The 20,381-nt window shown below is 38.3% G+C and overlaps 1 protein-coding gene across 2 annotated transcripts in view; it reads left to right on the forward strand.

Moving 5' to 3' along the window:
• Window positions 1-10,094, forward strand: part of cox16.L (cytochrome c oxidase assembly factor COX16 L homeolog) — a 57,332-nt gene extending 47,238 nt beyond the window's left edge. For both annotated transcript variants that reach the window (XM_018231100.2, XM_018231099.2), the window contains one exon: window positions 9,708-10,094. In XM_018231100.2, the coding sequence (XP_018086589.1) occupies window positions 9,708-9,824 (117 nt within the window). In that variant the 3' untranslated portion in view covers window positions 9,825-10,094. The remainder of the gene's footprint in view (window positions 1-9,707) is intronic.
• The last annotated feature ends 10,287 nt before the right edge of the window (window positions 10,095-20,381 follow it).

Raw genomic sequence — 20,381 nt, forward strand, 5'->3', positions numbered from 1 at the left:
ATTTGTTAGTAGACAAACTACATAAAGGCCCCTTATCCAGGTAACCCCAGGTCCAGAGCATTCTGGTTAACAGGTCCCATATCTGTACCATCATGCTGTGGGTCTGTTTTCATAAGGAGGCGCTGGATATCTTGTAAAATAGAAGGAAGAAATGTAAACATAGGCACCAGGGTAGCAGTGCTGAGCTTTTAGGTTTAGTTAGGGGTGTACATTTAACGAACCAGTTATCCAGAATGCTCAGGACCTGGGGTTTTCCAGATAAGGGATCTTTCCATAATTTGGATCTTCATACCTTAGTCTGCTAAAATAAGATTTAAACATAAATTAAACCCATTAAAATTGTTTTGCCTTGAATAAGAATTACTTATATGTTTGTGTGTGTATATACACACACAGGGAGCATAGGGAAGGCAGAACAGAGCAGGAGACAGGAATCAGGACCAGTCTAAGATGTACTACATACAGTGACACAGTGCTGGTGCCCAATTAGCATTTTGAATAAAGTGTGAACAGGTGAACAATATGGGCAATTTCAGTCTCGGTCTCAGGTGTGAACAGTACAGGCTTTAGGATGTGAACAATAGAGGTGTCACAAGTGTGAACAATGTAGGAGGATCACGGGTGTGAACAATACAGGGGATTAGTCTGAATTTGAGGTTTAAAAAACGCAGGGGCCAGTTAATCTCTGTAGTGATACCTTTTAAAATTTACACATGGTAATCAGACACAGCAGGCAGACTTTGATATGGAGGGCCACATAAAGGGGGCGGCGGGCTGCACGTGGCCCGCGGGCCGCCATTTGGACAGCCCTGTCCTAGAATTTACAATAAAAGCCCTGAACTAAATCCCACTGGCCTTTGCTTTCTTCTTGAGCCACTTCACTGTTACTTTGGCCCTGTGTTAGGGATAAATCAGCCTGGAAGAATGGCACAAAAACACCTTGAACAGTGTACAAATCTGGCACACATGTCTTAAAACTGGTATTACTAAAAAAGGTGGCTAGTAGTGATGGGCAAATCTGACCTGTTTGCCTTAAATTTACTAAATGCCAAAAATCTACCAAAATGTAGGTGGTGAGGTGGCAATAAAAAAATTTTTGACATGCAACAATTTTTTTCACTTATTGGAGTCTATGGGAGTCTTTTTCATGGCGAAATATTGGTGAAAAATTTTGCTCATCACTAGTGGCTGCAAAATTTTTAAAAATATAATAATGCCGTATGGGGATTAAGTGTAGGGCAGGGTTTAAAGTGCAAAAACAGGAGCAAACCACCATGCTTTTTTGTGCACTGCATGTAGGCCGTACATGCCCACCCTCTGCACCCTACCTTTCCTTTAAGATAGGGAGTCCTGTGGACGCATGCTTCATGAACATAAGACAGATATTTTGAGTTTCTGTGCTTTGCTATAGAATAAAAATTGCAAATATAATGTTGGTGTATGATTTGTCATTCAGTAAAATAAGCGAACTGGGGTACAACACTTTTGCAAAGCACCTTTGCAAGTTCTCATTCACTGAACCCCAACCCGGATAGTTTATTATGAAGCACTACTACAGGTTGTATTTTCAAATTCCGGCCAGCTAGATTTTATCTTGTGCAGTATCATATATTCCTTTCTAGTTTAACTTTACATTTGTTATTGTAAAGCATTTTCATCTATGCTGGGAAGAGGTCAGTACTGCTAAAGGTGTATTTTATAGAGTCTTGGCAACTATATTTCTAATTTACTCCTTTCATTAACTATCATTTTTTTCAAGAGCTTTTAGCATTGTTTGCAAACCAGCATAAAAAGGTGGAACAAAAAGACTGCTCTGCACTGCCACTCTCTAGCCAGTGTTCTCTCTCTGTCACTGTAGACAAGAGGGATCAGGGTCCATTTAGAAGAATTTTAAATAAAGTCACAGAGACGTATTCAAAACGGTTCTTTATAATATGTATTGAGATAATATTGTATAATCAATGTAGCCGTTTTGGTAGACAGAACCTGGAGCCTCTTTCACTATTTAATATTGAAAGCCTAGATAAAAGTAACTGGTAGGTTATTTAAATGGCTGGTTTTCATCTGAAACACAGTACAGTAAATGTAGGATTATAATATTTATTGCTATGATTTTTCAGTTGATGCTCTCAACCTCATCATTTCTTTGTGAATCAACGAAGGTTAGGAAGGGGCACACGAGCCGCAGTCTCAGCTGCAAATCTTTTATTTAACACGTCATGTTTCGGTCCGTATGGATCCTTTTTCATCATTTCTTTGTTCATGGGAGAGGAGGGATATGAATTATGGTTAAAAACAGTTGGTATTGCAAACTCACTCAAAACAGAATAATGTGAATTTTTAAAGAAAAAAGTCAAGCAAATTATTGCTTCCCATTATTCTTTTTTGACTATATATATCTGCACCCTCCATCTGTCTTGAACTGTGAGAATTTTCTCATTTCTTTATTTACTTCTTCAATTAGACTTTGATCTATTGGGATAGTGCCTTGACTTGATTTTTGCTTGGGCATATTGCACCACCTTTTGAATTTTTACTTTATCGCATACTCACCACTTAGCCCTTATTGTGACCTTTATGAAAGCAAAAGATAGTGGAGATTCAGAAGAATAAAAAGGGAACATGAAGGTTCAACAAAGGCCCTTATTTATCCTTTTATTGCTAGTAAGTAAATCATTTTAGTAACCAGCCAATTGCACAGCATCATGTGCAACTATTTAATTCTTTCCTAAACTGACAGCCTTCCAAACAAAACTTTCTACTTTTAAATATGTTAGTGGCGCTCTGCAAACATCTCTGAGAAATGGATCTGAGGGAAAGTAAATATGGAAAGCTCTGATTATAATTTATAATACAAACAATATTCATTTAGGAAAGCAGTGATTTACATAATGGAGTCTACTCTGTAAGTTATTATGCGTGTGCATATTTATATAAATAACAATTTGCTGATACAGTAAACAAGCAAGGGTATATCCTTGCAAGTCATTTAAGGCTGTTAGGAAATACTACAAGAGACACTAGTAATAAGTACAGCCATATGAAATGGATAGGAGTGTATGTAGTGATATGTATATAGAAAGAGAGAGAGAGAGAGAGATGTATGTTTCATCAGACTACTTATTTTCTGCTATATGCAGTTTAAGGGTATTGGTGCACAGTATATTAAAAATGCTAATAAAATGGTGGAAATTACTCTTCCTTAGACCACAGTGGTAATGTCCTCATTTTACAATACTGAGATGATGGTGAAAAATGCAGTAGTGCACATCTTAGATCAATAATCACCTGCACTGAAGTAGTTTTGAGATTTCTTTGTATAATCTATGAAAACCTTAAAGGGTTATTCCTGCTGTGCCTGGAGTATTCCATGACTGGCTATTATTAGTTCCTTCAACCCCCTATGACTCCAGGACATTCCCCCAGCAGGCTTCAGGTAAGAGCAAGGCTAAGGATAGTGATGACTTGTAGCTAATGAATCGGTAGCACCTGCATAGAAGCTAGGCTACATTAATATTTCCATTATACAGACAAAAGAAAAAGAAGCAATAATAGACTATGAATAACTCAAAAGAAGATTAACAACACAAATATAGAGTAAACACCTCTGGCTGAAGGTAAGTAATTACAAGTGCCTGGCAACCTCCATTTTTTAATTAGAATTAATCTCAATTAATACCTAGAAAAAATATTACAAAGTATAAAAACAAAATCAATGGCAATGCATTGTTACATTTTTAATATATGAAGATTCCCTTTTTATATCAATTATAATTGCTAATTACAGGGTTTGCGCTCCAGTCCTTGGAAGACAATAATATGCAAAATATGTTTCACTATTATTTATCCCATTTCATGCAAAACAGTCCAGTGGTAGGATGCTTCTGAGCAGTTAATTGTTTGGCTTTTAGGAAAGCAATTTATTTGATTATTTAGATGATCACACAGCGATGAATGGTCAGAAAAACTCTATCCCTCGAATGTCAAATGAATTGAAATCATTTAAACTTGGTATTTGTAATTTTTTTTTTTATTTATTGGGCATACCTTGAATTGAAACGGGTCTTACAAAACACCATTGCCAGCATTTTGTAATGGATAGAATTATCGGCATGAAGAAATGTTGTTGATATCATCTGAGACTATGGATTCTGCTCCCAAGGTGGTGGTTGTAGTAACTACTGCCAATAAATTACCTTTTTCTAAAGGTATTCTGAGAGGTGGCCACATTTTGGACCATTGAACTTCTATTCTTGTAAATGTTAAACCATTCATCCGAGACTTCTTCAGGTCAGCTCTGAACTTCTTTAGTTCCACTTTAGTATGTTCCACTGCTGTTCAAAGTGACTTCTTCAGTTGAACCTAGAACTGGAATCTTCAATACATGTCACCATTGACTTTGTCAGTTCCGCTGGGAACTTCTTCAGTTCAGCTTGTATACCTCACCACTAGTCCAAGTGACTTATCAGTTCAATTTGAATATGTTTCACCACTTGGATGAAAGGTGAAACAACATCAAGTCCAGTTCTTTAAGACTCATTATGACCTGGATGAATGGCTTCATAGACATTTCCCTTTAAAGGAAAACTATACCCCCAAAATGAACACTTAAGCAACAGATAGTTCATATCATATTAAGTGGCATATTAAAGAATCTTATCAAACTGGAATATATATTTAAGTAAATATTGCCCTTTTACATCTCTTGCCTTGAGCCACCATTTTGTGATGGTCTGTGTGCTGCCTCAGAGATCACCTGACCAGAAATACTTCAACTCCAACTGTAACAGGAAGAAGTGTGGAAGCAAAAGACACAACTCTGTCTGTTAATTGGCTCATGTGACCTAACATGTATGGTTTGTTGGTATGTTTGTGAGTACAGTGAATCCTACGATCCCAGGGGGCGGCCCTTATTTTTTTTAAAATGGCAATTTTCTATTTATGATTACCCACTGGCACATACTACTATAAAAGTATATTATTATGAAAATGGTTTATTTACATGAAGCAGGATTTTACATATGAGCTGTTTTATGCAATATCTTTTTATAGAGACCTACATTGTTTGGGGGGAATAGTTTTCCTTTAAAGTCGTCCTGACGTCTGTGAGTACATGTTGACTGCTACCAGAAACAATAAGGGCAATTTAGTCTTATTTATTTCTTGGTATTTAAATAGTGCTGACACTATTAAAGCGATTATGCATTATTCAGTCCTTCTTTCTTCTAGATGTTCCTAGGCTGGGGACAGGGCTGCAAGCAAGAACAATAATAGAATTGGTGAAAGAAATAATTTTTTCCCGCTGACAACTTTTCAGGTCAAAGTAAATGTCTGCAGCTTTTTAGAACTGTCCTCTCTCTCTGGGCCAATCCAAAGGAATTCCTTTGGAAAGTGTACTTTTTGTATAAGTAACGTTATGGAAATATGATATATACTTGATATCGGCTGCATTTATTTACAAGAAACAAATATAAAAATACCACAGTATTATTGACACATATACAACCAAACCTTGTGTCTGTACATGCACTGTCTTGTAGCTGCTCATATATGCATCCCTTCAGTAGAATCCAGCGCAGTCTCTATTATCATAAAACAAATATATATTTATCTGAAGAGACATTTTTCCAATCTGTGTAGCCTCCCAGTGTATTTTAGATTTCATTTTGTCTTCCAGCCTCCGATAAGCTTGTATGACAGGCCGAAGTGAAGTTATGAATTGTTTATTTGCAGTCCTCAGGTATTTGGGCAAAAGAATAGTTCATCCTTTATGCATTAATTTCACATCATTGGTTCTCAGCCGTCTGTTCAAGGACTATCAACCAGACCATTTTCAGAAGACAATATAATGAGTACAAAGGGAGAATATATTTGTTCGATGCTCCCAGGCCTGTCAATGTGTGTTCAAGTGGAGAGGTTTCAGAGCAAATACTTTAAATTACATGTAGCATTTGTATAAAGATAAAAGTCTGGCACTCTGGCCTCTTGGGTAACAATAAAGTATAGGAAAACAGGGGAACTTAAAGGTGCCATCTGTTGTATGAATTGGGGGATATATAATTCTCTGTGTTTGCCAATGTAGTATTTGGCATTGGATATAGATGCTGGGAGTTGTAGTATGCAACTGCTGAAGGATCTTCGATAACGGAGCAATGTAGAGGGTCTGCTTGTTTGACATCCATCATTAGATATAGGAACACTGCATGATAGTTGAGTGCTCTACCTGACTGGTGATCACTGGTTGAAGGTGCTGGGTGCTTTTACCGGAAGACCCTCTTGCACGGGGTTATAAATACTTGTAGTCAAAAATCCAGAAGCTCACTATACGATTTCTTAGTGAAATCAGTGTTTTATAAGCCCATGTGTAACCGCAAAAGGGCAACGTTTTGGGCCCCTGCGGGCCCTTTATCAAGCCTAAAAGTGTACACACTCCAAATATCAATTTAAAGTGAGAGTGGTAAGTAGGTGTGAGTGGGGGAGGGGGAAGGATAAGTGAGGGTTACATAACTCCTCCCACGTCCGGGATACAAGTTAACCCAATCTAAATGAAATACATATACATGTGTTCAAATACAAGTTTAAAAGCAGGTTGAAAAGCAAGTTAAAAAGCAAGCGCACTTGTGGTTTGCGATTTCTGCATATATGAAAGTGTCTCAGAAAATATGCTGAGTTCTATGTGCCGATTAGGCCTACTATACGTTTCAGGTATGTTAGATTTACAATGACAAATTGTTTAGTGTTATAAAATGTTATAAATCAACGTAAATGTATTGGTAGCAACCGTAGTGCAGGACAAATTATTTAAAATGTACATTTCAGCCATCAACATTTATACATGGACTTTTTTGTGGATTCTATAAACAAAATGGACTGTGTAAAACAACTTCTACACATTGTTTTATGTACACAATGGACATTATTCATGATCTTCATTATGGACTCTTAAGCTAACTTGCTTTTTAACTTGTATTTGAACACATGTATATGTATTTCATTTAGATCGGTTTAACGTGTATCCCGGAAGTGGGAGGAGTTATGTAACCCTCACTTCTTCCCCCTCCCCCACTCACCCCCACCCACCACTCTCACTTTAAATTGATATTTGGAGTGGGTACACTTTTAGGCTTGATAAAGGGCCCAGAGGGGCCCGAAACGTTTCCCTTTTGCGGATACACATGGGCTTAATAACCTGATTTCACTAAGCAATCTATTGGTGTGCTTCTGGATTTTTGACTATAGATATAGGAACACTGACAAAATTAAGGATTGGCACAGCATTGGGTTAAAGAGAGAACGGTGTTTTAACAAATATCTCCACAGCAAATTTAAACCTGTGAAGGTGCTGAATTTTGAGCAGGTTGAGTAACTGCATTGTGTTTGCATTTGCACACGATTTGTGTTCTGTAGCCATGTGTTTAGGGAAAGGTCTCACTTAATCTTAGGCAAACTAGTACTCTTTTGGTTAAGGGGCCAAATATGCATGAAATAGCAAACAGGGTTCTATCCATATGGGCAAAGTGAGTAAAACCTGTAGGCTTTGACAAAAGCTCCCCTGAAAAGTAGATCTTTGGTAAAGAACCCCTTAAGAAGAACCTGACGTGAAAAAGTAATCAGTACTTTGTTTAAATGTACTACTGCAATCCACCAGAACGTACCCCTCACTATTAATGCATTTAAACTCCAATGACAGTTATCCTACTGAATAACACATGACTTACAACATAATACAAGTTTGCCATATTTTAAAAGTTCCAATTAGAAGGAAATATAAAATGCAAATAGTCAATAAAATCAATGCCCTGAAGATTTTCTGACATCTATAAGCGTACTCCCTCCTGTTAAATCCCACAAGAAAGGTGCACTTAGTCTTCCATGGTACAGTTCCTAGCTGTTCTTACACTGAAATGCACTTTTCTTCTGCTCTACTTGAAAATTGCTCACCATTAAACTAAATGGAGTCTTTAGATTACAGCAATAATTTGTTTTCAGACATCTTCCAAGGAGATACAGTTTATTTCTTAATAAATAATATTTGTTGCTTCCAAATGAAGGTTTATAAGGAAAGAGGTATTTTGTATTTCCACACTCACATCTGTAATTGTTTTTTTTTTAAAAAAAATGATATAACAAACAAGGGAAAGTTGTGCTCACCACTAATTTTTATAACCATTAGGCGGGGGTGCAATGAGGGTGTGACCACAAAATACATATAGTCAAATACAAGAGTCCTCTGCACTCAACCCATTATCAATATATTTAAGACAGAGACATTTTGTGCATACTGCTACTAAAAAATGCCTTACCCTTTAAACAAAACAGGGATTGTTTGTCCATATATTGCAATATATTTAAGCTGGCCAACTACGTCAAAAGTCATCCCATATCTGGCCAGTCCTATGCTCAATTTTGTCTGATTCATTAAGAATTCTATTGCTTTATTATACATTTTACAAAGGGACTAGGTTTTACCTGCAACTTACTTGCTGCTTTCAAATTAAAACTCCCAAACTTGGCTGCCCTTTTATTAGACACCAGTGGGATCACCTGACCTATAGCTGGGAAGGGTGGGAGCTACAATATGGAGCTGGTCACTGCTCCTGTATAACTATAACAAACAAGGAAAATAGAATTCTTAATGAATGAAAGATGAAAATTGAGCATAGGACTGGCCAGATATGGGATGACTTTGACGTAGTTGGCCAGCTTCAATATATTGCAATATATGGACAAACAATCCCTGTTTTGTTTAAAGGGTAAGGCATTTTTCAGTAGCAGTATGCACAAAATGTCGCTGTCTTAAATATATTGATAATGGGTTGAGTGCAGAGGACTCAGCTAAAAGATTCCTCTAGTCTGATGAAGCAATAATTTTTAGTTATACTTGGAGGTTATTTAGCAAAGTGGAATTTATCTCATTAGTTTCTGAAATATACTCCGACCAAATCCGCGTGGGTTATTTCTTCTTATTTATCAATTAATTTTCCCGAAAATTTTCAGTTCAGGAAAAAACTCGAAAAAAACCTTGAAAAACTTCCAAAAATTTTAATCGTATGAATTTTTCGGATTTTCCCCCCAAAAATCGATTATTTTCAGATTTTTGCCCGAAAACCACTAAATCCTTGGATTTTTGCAGAAAACCCAGATCAGGATATCTTTGGGACTGCTCCCATTGACTTATATACAACCTCGGCAGGTCTGAGATGCCGGATTTTTGGATTCTAACATTTTCCATCCTTGGGGTATAATAAATCCCGAAAAAGTTTTTTTTGCGCTAAAAATTCAGATTTTATGGTCAAAATATTTTCAGGTTTTTGCCATTGGGACTTAAATAAATAACCTCCTTGATGTTTCTGCAACTTCTAATAAATTCTGTGTTAAAATGGAGCATATATAAATGAGTTGGAGGAGAATCTGCATTTCCCACCATTGATATGTCCTCATAGTCGGAATAGTATTTTTATAGTTGGATAATGATGTCTATGTGCTTAATTTTGTTTGCCTGTGCTTTTCTGGAGTGTCTGAATCTAATCTGGAATCACAATCTAGCTAGTATGTAGCTGGCTATGTGAAAACGCAGGCTTCTAGAATGGACCAGGTTCCCCAAGGAGCAGCCCAAGTGGGGTTACTTAATCAAAGCCTCATTAGAGTGTATTGTAATGTGAAGAACCCCATTTATTAATCAGCTGTGAAATTTCCTTCTATTACAGAAAATTAAAGATTCTGATTACGAAGACTGGAAAAACGTCAGAGGACCTCGTCCATGGGAAGACTCAAAATCATTCCAGATGGAGCAGAGAAATCCTGCCATTCCCAAAGAAGCATAGATATATGCATTATTAGACCGGGCAATACAAATGGTCAGAATATTTCCTGCAAGTCACTTTATGAGGATGTTACCACGCTTTTCTGAGACGTTCTGTTAATATGTTAAGTCATAACTGCGGAACTGGACACAACTTGCCCCACATCTAGGGCTCTGCAAATTAGGCATGCATGTATTTGAAAAATACCGTAAAAAACTCATTATGTCTCATTTGGAGGATCTTGAAAGTAATGTGAGACAGGGTTTACATTAAATACTCCATATACGTTTATTCAGTGCAATTATTTGTTTTGCAAGTGAATGCAGGTGTTGGTATAATCAGAAGTGCCTGGTCCAATCTTTGGTGTCTGGCCCCTCCTTGTTGTTCCTAACTGTCGGTCTGCCCTAGTAGGGGAACCCAAATCAGTGACATTCAGAGGCCCAGACTGAAATTTGAGGAGAATGCCTTTTGTTCTTCTTACTGCTCCTTTTAGGTGAACACTTATGTGCTGTTTTAGGCCCTAAAGAACGTTACACGTCAGACTTGGGGGGGGGAGGCGTAAAACTCACCAGAAAACCACTGCAATATGTTTCACTGCAACCAAGTGAGGTTTGAATAATTTAATCTTGTATTGGCAGAGCAAATTATATGAGTAAACCTGCACAATTCCATCTGTCTGCCGTACATCACTGTATAAAGCTGTGAAGAACAGTGTTTGCTGTAGTAGTTCACAAACGAGGTTGCTGTTAGTAGCTGGCAGTAGGATTCATTTTTTTATATGGCAAATTGGAATGCACCGTGCATAAATACACATGTAATTTAGCTGCAGAAATCTTTTTATGAGCTATTTTAGATTCACTCCCTTCTGTGTCCTTCAGTAGACTTACAGACAGGCAATGTCATGTGCATCGAAAATACGTCCTCTCTCTCATCCAGTAGTTACAAGTACGCTGTCTCTTTATAATGGTTGTGATTGGCTATTTAAGCCACACACACTATTACCTGCACAGATGCCACTACATGGTAAAATTTCCGTGCTTTGTACTCTGCGTCAACAGTTTGGGCTATAATCTTTCCTGTTTGAGTAAGGTCCGTACAGCCTTGATTAGCAGAGATGGGATTCAGGGGAGATGCTATACCTCTTGCTTCCTGAGGCGGCTCCTGTGATGCTGCCTCCCCTTGCTCCCCATCGCTTACCTTTCTTGTGCCGGTCCACTAGAAGAGTTGAATTTCCGTTCTAATGATCGCCTCATGGCAGCAGCGCCCCTGATGGGTGTGGAAGAACTTCACTGACCTGCTCAGTACCCTAACATCAACCCAACTGAATACCTAAGGGATGAATTGGAATACTGACTTCAAGCCAGGCTTCATTGATTAACATCAACCTCACTAGGGTTCTTGTGGCTGAATGGAAGCAAATCCCACACATAATTTTTCCAACATCTAATGAAAACTCTTCCCAGAAGAGTAGAGGCTGTTATAGCAACAAAGAGAAGACCAACTTCTTAGTTTTAGAATGTGAAGGTGTCCACATACCTTTGGCCATATATTATATGTCTCTATAAAGCTTACTCTTTCATATGAATCAAATTACATTTTGGGTTTCATAGCCCTGTATGGTCAAATAGGAAACATGGCAGGTCCTCCAACCCATGCACTAACTTTCCTATAAATATGATGTCAGTGGATTGGGTAAGTACTGTATTGAGTAGTCCTCTGAGTATATTATTGTGTTAGAGCTGTTTACATGTGTATTTCCTAGGCCTGTTTACATGTAATGCTCTCCATCTGCAATACGATATATTTAGGTGTCGCAAGCCTTGAAATTAGCAACACTGAGCCATATGCTCTTATTACACTTATGCAAGCAATATGAGGTTAACAAATGCAGTTTAACGGCTTGAGCTTTTACCAACGACTGCATTGATATAGATGCAATTGCATTTCATAGAAATAACGTTCTGGAAGAGCATCCCTCTGTGAAAATGTAGTTATTGTTGAAGTGGCCCTAATGTTGCAAACTATTTTATGAAAGGATTGTAGATGAAACAATTTGCACTCCAGGTTTGTATGCTCCTAAGGGTTTGCATTTTTCAGGTTTTTCCTGATGAAAGAATGAAGTTCCAGCAGGGCTTACACAGGACTTATTTCTTAGTAAAGAGATCATACAATGCTCACACACATATATATTCAAATATCCATTTACTCTGTATGTATTTACCTTCATATTTATAGTCCTTTGGTAGGTGACTTTTTATTTCTGCTCTTTCTTCTCATTTAATAGTTGTTACTAGGGATGTACCGAAACCAGGATTCTGCCAGGATTCTGCCTTTTTCAGCAGGATTCAGATTCAGCCGAATCCTTCTGCCTGGCCAATCCGAATCCTAATTTGCATATGCAAATTAGGGAGGCGAAGGGAAATCGCGTGACTTTTTGTCACAAAACAAGGAAGGAAGTAAAAAAATTTCCCCCTTCCCACCCCTAATCTGCATATGCAAATTAGGATTTGGATTTGGTTCGGTACTCGGCCGAATCTTTCGCAAAGGATTCGGGGGTTCGGCCGGATCCAAAATAGTGGATACAGTGCATCCCTAGTTGTTACAGGAAGCTAAGCAAATTAAAGAATTGCCTAAAATGAGGAAACACAAGGAAAGTAGAAGCCTGTGAGTACTAAGTTATTGTCCTAAACTGGCAGCACCCAAGAAGAAAGAGTATTGTTGGGGCACACAACATTCCAAAATCAGATTCAATAAATAAACAAGCCCTGTTAAATCCACAGGGGGTTATGCAATAAAAGGCACTAGGGGGCAGATTTACTGAAGGGCGAAGTGACTAACGTTAGCGAAAATTCGCCAGTGTGACGTCATTTCGTTACTTCGCCGATTTACGGCGTAACTTCACTATCGAAGGAGATAGACTCTATCGTTAATTCGCTCCCTTATGCCTGGCGAAGTTGCGCTCTATGCTTTTGAGGAAGTGGTGTGAGGCCACGAAACGCGTCAAGCATGGGGAAACTAATGATTTTTATGTAACCAATCCATTAATAAACTTCAACTTTTAAGACCCGATACTGCCTGGTGCTCTGTGGATAAGTTCCTATTTGATACAAAATTACAGCGTGTGTTCCGGAGGCGCATTCACGTGTCAGCACAGAGAGTCCGTCGTTCTTTGGCGTGGTGTGGGTGAGTGCTCTCCTTTTTGTGTTTTCTGAAGTTGCGCTCTGGCTAATGGACGTAACTACGCAAATTCACTAAGATGCGGATTTTACTGAACGTTCCCTCTTGCAACAGACTTGCCTTCGCAACCTCAGACCAGGCAAAGTGCAATACAGTAGATAGGAGTTCCTCAAAAAATAGATGAAAAAACGCTGGCGACTTTTCATTTTTTTCACTTAGGATTTTAGTGAATTAGTGTTGTCCTGGTGAATCTACGCCTGGCGAAGTGTTGCAATGTGAGCGAAGCGGACGATAGCGCAAATTCGGCGCTTAGTGAATCTGCCCCTTAGTTTCCCAAAGTAACCAATAGCAACCAATCAGGTAAAATTGGCACCGGGTTTAAAAGCAAACATCTTATTGATTGTTGGCAACCAATCAGATGATTGCTTTATGTGCTCAACCTGCAACTCGCTGAAAGGTTGCCATGGGTTACTGCCCAGGTGCAAATTGATCCAGTGTTTATAAATGAGCCCCAGTGTCTTTTATCACAAATGAGAGAATCAGCCTTGATTGTAGAGGGACAATCAATTTATAGATTGCCAGGCTTATCTGTGATTCCAGCTAAGAAGAAGCTTGTCGAGCTGATAATGACCCACAAGAGGCTCACACAACACAAATCCCCCCCGAGGGTGGAACATGGAGACCGAGAGTCGAGAGAAGCCAGTAAGGCTAATAAGTGAGATACCGAGGAGGAAACAGGAGACTTGGGCAGTGGCAGGTTCTAAGTCGGGTCACAGGCGTAAGGTCAGGACTGGCAGCAAAGTTTGTGGCTGAGATGAAAGCAGGATCAGTTGTGGCAAGGATCAGTCAGTAGAAATAAGACTAGGCTTCTGGAATACACCGTGATTACCAGGCACAGATCCACATCTAAAGCTTCTTTAAAGAGAAATTAAAACTTTTTTACATCTATCATATTTTCTTTGCATGCTAAATAATATTTTGCCATAAAAAGTATTTACAGATGCTTTTACATTACCCATCTGATCCCCCATTTTCCTCTATGATGGGGCTGTCATACTTGAGCTTCAGCAGTCCATTAGCATTAGAAACTCTGACATGTTGAGAAGGGACAAAACAGTGAGGTTTAGGAACTTCAAGTAACAATTACAAAAGCAGCCCTATCAGTGAAAAACGATCAACATGAGCTATACATAACTTTTGATGTACATTAATATTTTGAATAATATTTTTTTTTAGTGTCAGTATCACTTTAAATAGCGGCAGATTTGGCTCCAAACCACGTATGTCATGATGCATTGCACCAAAACACATCGCAACGTGACAGACTGTGCCAAGACGCAAACAGAAATCCCTGTGGCAATGAGCACACTGACATGATGACACAATGTTATGGCTGTGGACTGGGAACACGCCAATGGTAAGTATCCTTACATCAGGACTGCCCATACTTTACTAATCTGAGGTTTACTTTTAGTGATGTTGTTCCATTATGATCTACATCCATTAAATTATTGTTAGCATTCTGTTCCATGGAAAATATTACTTAAATATTAATGTATCTTGCTACATTTTACAAACAAATATTTCTTATGTAACGTGATAATTATCTGATTGAAAATCATGAAACAGGAGGGTGATTTAGACAAGCTGTTGGTTGACCGTGTCTTGAGATCTACTGATCACCTGCTAAAGGTTTACTGATAGATCTACATTTTGGGCAGCCCTGCCTTACATAGATGATGGGGAGGTGCAGAAAGGAACGTTATCGTGGCTGGTTATATGTTTTAAAAATAATATAGTTATAATGACACATGAGGGCTTATTTACCATTGACAAGCCCAAGTTCTAGAGCACCAACCATTGTGCCCATGCATAGAGCTCTAACGCCCGTTGCATTGTTCAGTTTAGGCTGAGCTCAACACCATAATCCAGCACAATGCATTGCTTGCAGAACAACTGGAGAACCAACATGCCACCTACCTACTGCCCCCTCTGTATGTAGTGTCACTGAAAGCAGACGGCACTGCATAAAGCTAAAGCATAAATGTTTACTACTCGTCATATTTTTGTCATCAGTACACATTTTATCTATTTTAACTTTGTATATCAAGCAGTTTAGCAGCTCCATCTCATCAATACACATAACTGTAGATAAATATTCACCCTTCAATATAACCTGTGTATATGAATATTGCAGCATTGTGGCTCAATGTGGTGCACTGGGTCCTGAGTTGGATTCCAACCAGGGCTCTATCTGCCAAGGAGTGTGTATGTTCTCCCAATGGGTTTCCTCTGGGTGCTCTGGTTTCCTCCCACACTCCAAATTCATACAGACAGGTTGCGAAAATTGCAAAACCTTTATGGGAAAACAAATTCAAGTACAATTGGATGTATGTTACATTTGAGAACGGTGCAAAGAACAGAATGTGACCAACAGAATGTGAGATGGACCTAATCTAACTTCCACTGGTCAGTGTGAGATGCTAAACTGCACCTACAGTTAATCTCCCCTAATTAGGTGCTTGTTTTGCACACTAAAATTCATTCCTAAATTCATGCCCTAGGCAGCTGCCTCTAATGCCTACCCCTAGTTCCAGCCCTGCGCACCAACGTCTACATAGAACATGTCAGTTAGTTAAGACTGAACATTTAACAGGATTCTGGTCAGGTAAGGAATGTATTACATTTTGTAAATAAAGGTCAGCAAAGGGGTCTCCTAAGAAATATTATTTGGTAGCTGTAGCTTGTGCTCGCTTGAAGATATTTAATGGCATGTAGTACAGCTCCATCAATGGTCTCCTTAAATCAGGTTGCAGTATCACTTCCAGATACACTTGTCTGATACTTAAAGGGATACTGTTCTGGGCAAACATGTTGTTTTTTTCCAAAGTGCATCAGTTAATAGTGCTTGTCCAGCAGATTTCTGCACTGAAATCCATTTCACTGAACTGATTTTTTGTAATCTTTCATTTTGAAATATGATATGGGGCTAGACATATTGTCAGTTTCCCATGTGCCCCAAGTCATGTGACGTGTGCTCTGATAAACTTCAATCACTCTTTACTGCGGCACTGCAAGTTGGATCAAAATCACTCCCTACCTCCCCCCTCCAGATAACAGCTCCCTGGTAGATATAAGAACAGCACTTAATAGTAAAATCCACGTCCCAGTGTGACATGGAGAAACAATAGCCTGTCAGAAAGCAGATTCATAGTGCAGCACTGGCTCTTTCTGAAAGCACATGACCAGGCAAAATTACCTGAGATGGCTGCCTACACACCAATATTACAACTAAAAAAAATATCCAGTAAAATTCTATTTAGATACATGAATGTGCCTCACTCATCAAAGCGTTCAACCACCTTCTGCCTAATGGAAACATCTATTAGCTTTGATAAATGTCAGTTCTTCAGAACTTTCCGTTTCTCCATAACATAAAAGTGCTGGTAATCTTTCTAGATTCCCCAGTTTGATCTTTGGTACACTCACAGTTTTGTGTCGATGAACACATGAAGTTCAGAATTCAACTTTCGTATGAAATTGCAAACCCCATGGTTTTGTCCTTCAGGAGAGCTCCACAACATTTTTTAGCTACTGTATATACTGTCTCTTTGATGCACAATTTATTTATGATGTATGGGGAACTAGGGCTGGTGGAAAGATATATTTCTAAAATTTTAAGCCAGGTGTTTGTATTCATTGTGTAAGATAAATACAACTTTGTAAATCATTTATTCAGGTCTAGTATTTTCTATATAAGCACCTAAGGCCCTGGGGTAACTGCTTTAGGGGGAAAGGCCCTCATGTGCTATATAGTGGTATTAGCAGTAAAAGAGTAACTGTCATCGGAAAACATGTTTTTTTCAAAACACATCAGTTAATAGTGCTGCTCCAGCAGAATTCTGCACTGAAATCCATTTCTCAAACGCGCAAACAGATTTTTTTTGTATTCAATTTTGAAATCTGACATGGGGCTAGACATTTTGTCAATTTCCCAGCTGCCCCTGGTCATGTGATTTGTGCCTGCACTTTAGGAGAGAAATGCTTTCTGGCAGGCTGCTGTTTTTCCTTCTCAGTGTAACTGAATGTGTCTCAGTGAGACATGGGTTTTTACTATTGAGTGTTGTTCTTAGATCTACCAGGCAGCTGTTATCTTGTGTTAGGGAGCTGCTATCTGGTTACCTTCCCATTGTTCTTTTGTTTGGCTGCTGGGGGGAAAGGGAGGGGGTGATATCACTCCAACTTTCAGTACAGCAGTAAAGAGTGAATGAAGTTTATCAGAGCACAAGTCACATGACTTGGAGCATCTGGGAAATTGACAATATGTCTAGCCCCATGTCAGATTTCAAAATTGAATATAAAAATCTGTTTGCTCTTTTGAGAAATGGATTTCAGTGCAGAATTCTGCTGGAGCACCACTATTAACTGATGCATTTTGAAAAAAATGTATTTTCCCATGACCGTATCCCTTTAAGCTATGCAAACATAAGTCCATGTTGATATTAACCTTTGTTGAAATGTTTTGCTAGCTGTAAAGCATTGTGCTTCATATTACAGAAATAATATATCTGTACCTGGATCTGCGAGCAACTAGGGGCTGTATTTCTTGGTGCCACAGTAGATTTGCCAATCATCTTCACTTACAGTCACAGTTCCCCTTTCAATACCTTGCGTCATGCATATGAAATGGAAAAATACATTTTTTTCAGCCTGTCAATTCCTATACATTCGTGTGTTAATGGAATTCCTTTGTCACGTTTCACGCATCTTTTGGAAGTTGTCTCATTATTATGTTTGAGGGTAACTGAATTTTATTGTGTCACTAAACGTCCGTCCTAATTAAAGCTTGCACCTGAGGATAAATTATTCATGCCCATCGCAGTATGTAATAAATTAGAGCCGCGAGTGACCTTGGGGGCATCACAGTTTGTAGCTTTGTCCTTTTTTTTTCTTCATGTTCTGCGCAGTCAAAAAATATGGCTTGAAGATCAGATATGGCAGATGCTTTCAAGCATATTAAGGGTAGCTTTATCTGGAGGGGGAACTGGACTAGAGTCAGATGCCTTGCTCAGAGGATTCAAATAGGAAGATAGTCACATTTTGGTCTGATACATGCAGTGGCCATCAAGGGAAAAATGGACGTGTTCTTCCCTTAAGTCTACAGATTGGTAAAACATGCAGACTGTGGATCAAGTGGACCTATAGGCAAGATAATGTCACATATCTGCATCCTTTTCTTCTAGCAGAACTGCACCACATACAGAATGTAACACTATTACGTTTTGTTTTCTTCCCCATCCATGTTTGCTACAGACTATATATAAAATATAGAGGTCACAAGGTTTAAAGTTCACAAGGATTGACTCAAACGCAGATTAACTGCTCAAACTTCAGTGTTTATTACAAAGAGTCTCACAAGACTCGAAACATGTTGTGTTAAACAATAAACACTGAAGTTTGAGCAGTTAATCTGCGTTTGAGTCGATCCTTGTGAACTTTAAACCTTGTGAATAATTCAGCAGCACACACGGCGGAGGTGCATCGCTTGGAACTCGACTAACAATCGTTGTTGCATTTGGTTAGAGGGAACAGCATCACTTCTTTTTGGAAAAATATAGAGGTCCTCACTCTTGAAGAATTCATTAGTAACAATACTTGGGTAATATCTCTAAATGAAATCGTTGAGTAGTAATGGGTGAATTTCTTCCAAAAAATTTGCCGAAAAATTATGATACTCAAAAATTGACGCCCATGTCCAATTTTGGACACGTGTCCGAAAAGTCGCTTGCATCAATTTTGACGCTGGCATTAAAGTCAATGGGTGTCCGAATACTGCTGACATTTTTTTGCCGCTGGCGAATCTTCGTGGGAGATTCACTAATTTATTCACCTGCCACGAAATGCGGAAATGCACCGCAAATTCGTGACAAATTTATTCACTGTTTTTGAGATCCCGTACACCCCTTATTCGTTATCCATGTTTATCTCAATGATTTGCCCAAATGATTTGATAAGTACTGACCCATGTCTTGATGAAGCGAAAGGTTGAGAAGTTGGCCAGTTGAAGTCAAAATTTATTCTTTTTTGAAAAAATTATGAAATCCAACTCAATTGCAGAAATGCTCTGGAGGTAATGGTTTCATGTAACCCCTTGTGTATGTAAATATATATACAGGTAAAGGAAACCCGATATCCAGAAAGCTCTGAAATACAGAATGGCTGTCTCCCATAGATTCCATTTTATCCAAATAATCCAAATTTTTAAAAATTATTTCCTTTTTCTCTGTAATAATGAAACAGTAGCTTGTACTTGATCCCAACTAAAATATAATTAATCCTTATTGAAAGCAAAACCAGGCTATTGGGTTTATTTAATGTTTAAATGAATTTCTAGTAGACGTAAGGCATGAAGACCCAAATTACGGAAAGATCCGTTATCCGGAAACCCCCAAGTCCCATCGCATTCTGGATAACCGGTCCCATACCTGTATATCAGTTAAATAATAATTCATCATTTTTGCGTCTGCACTGCATTTTTTTTAGTTTTATTCTTCAATAAGTATTTCTTTATAATTGTTCTCCACTAAAGATGAGTTGATAACGGGTTAGTGCATTATAATGGGTATCCTATGTTCTAATGGGTAAGTAATGGGCATACAATATATCTAAACTTTTTCATCCATTATTCTTCCTATACCAGCAGTTACTTGGGGACAGTGCACAAAGCTGTTCCTTACAACTGGATAAATGTTGACCTGCCATTTTGTGATTGGCAAAATACACTTTTTAGGGCATAAAATAACAGACAATTTCACTTGTTGATTTCACGTGATTATTAATACTATAGTTGCTGCTCTGCCAGACCCTACAGACAATCACACGGCAGGGTCTGAGATGTGCAGCCACCATTGACCTATGCAGCCATTTTTATCCTGTTGGATTCTCCACTCTCTTGTAAAGATCAGTTTATCTGCATTTTTGTGCTTTTTTTCTGTTCCAGGAGTTGCTGACACAAAATATATTTTACTCACCAGAGCTCTGAACAGACTTTTTTTGGTCGTCACAATATAAATTGCTGCGCATATTTCCCATCTGACCTATTAAATCACTCTTGCATTGCAATGTTCCCAAAAAATGCTGCGCAAATTTGTTTTTTTCATGTTGTACTCACAGTATGTGTACATTTTTTAATGTGTTTGCAGTCTTATGGCTAAGATTAATCTTCAAATATCTTCATAAATTCTGCCCATCTTTTTTTTTTTTGTCATTTTAAGGATATATCAAACCTCCTAATTTTGTGCTTAGCAAGTTCTGTTTTGGGGATTATCTTTCAATTTGTTTAATGCATAAACATCTGTTCAGATAGAAGGAAGATTGCCATCTGCTAATGACTTTTACCAA

The sequence above is a fragment of the Xenopus laevis genome, chromosome 8L (genome assembly GCF_017654675.1).
Source record: "Xenopus laevis strain J_2021 chromosome 8L, Xenopus_laevis_v10.1, whole genome shotgun sequence".
Lineage (NCBI taxonomy): Eukaryota > Metazoa > Chordata > Amphibia > Anura > Pipidae > Xenopus > Xenopus laevis.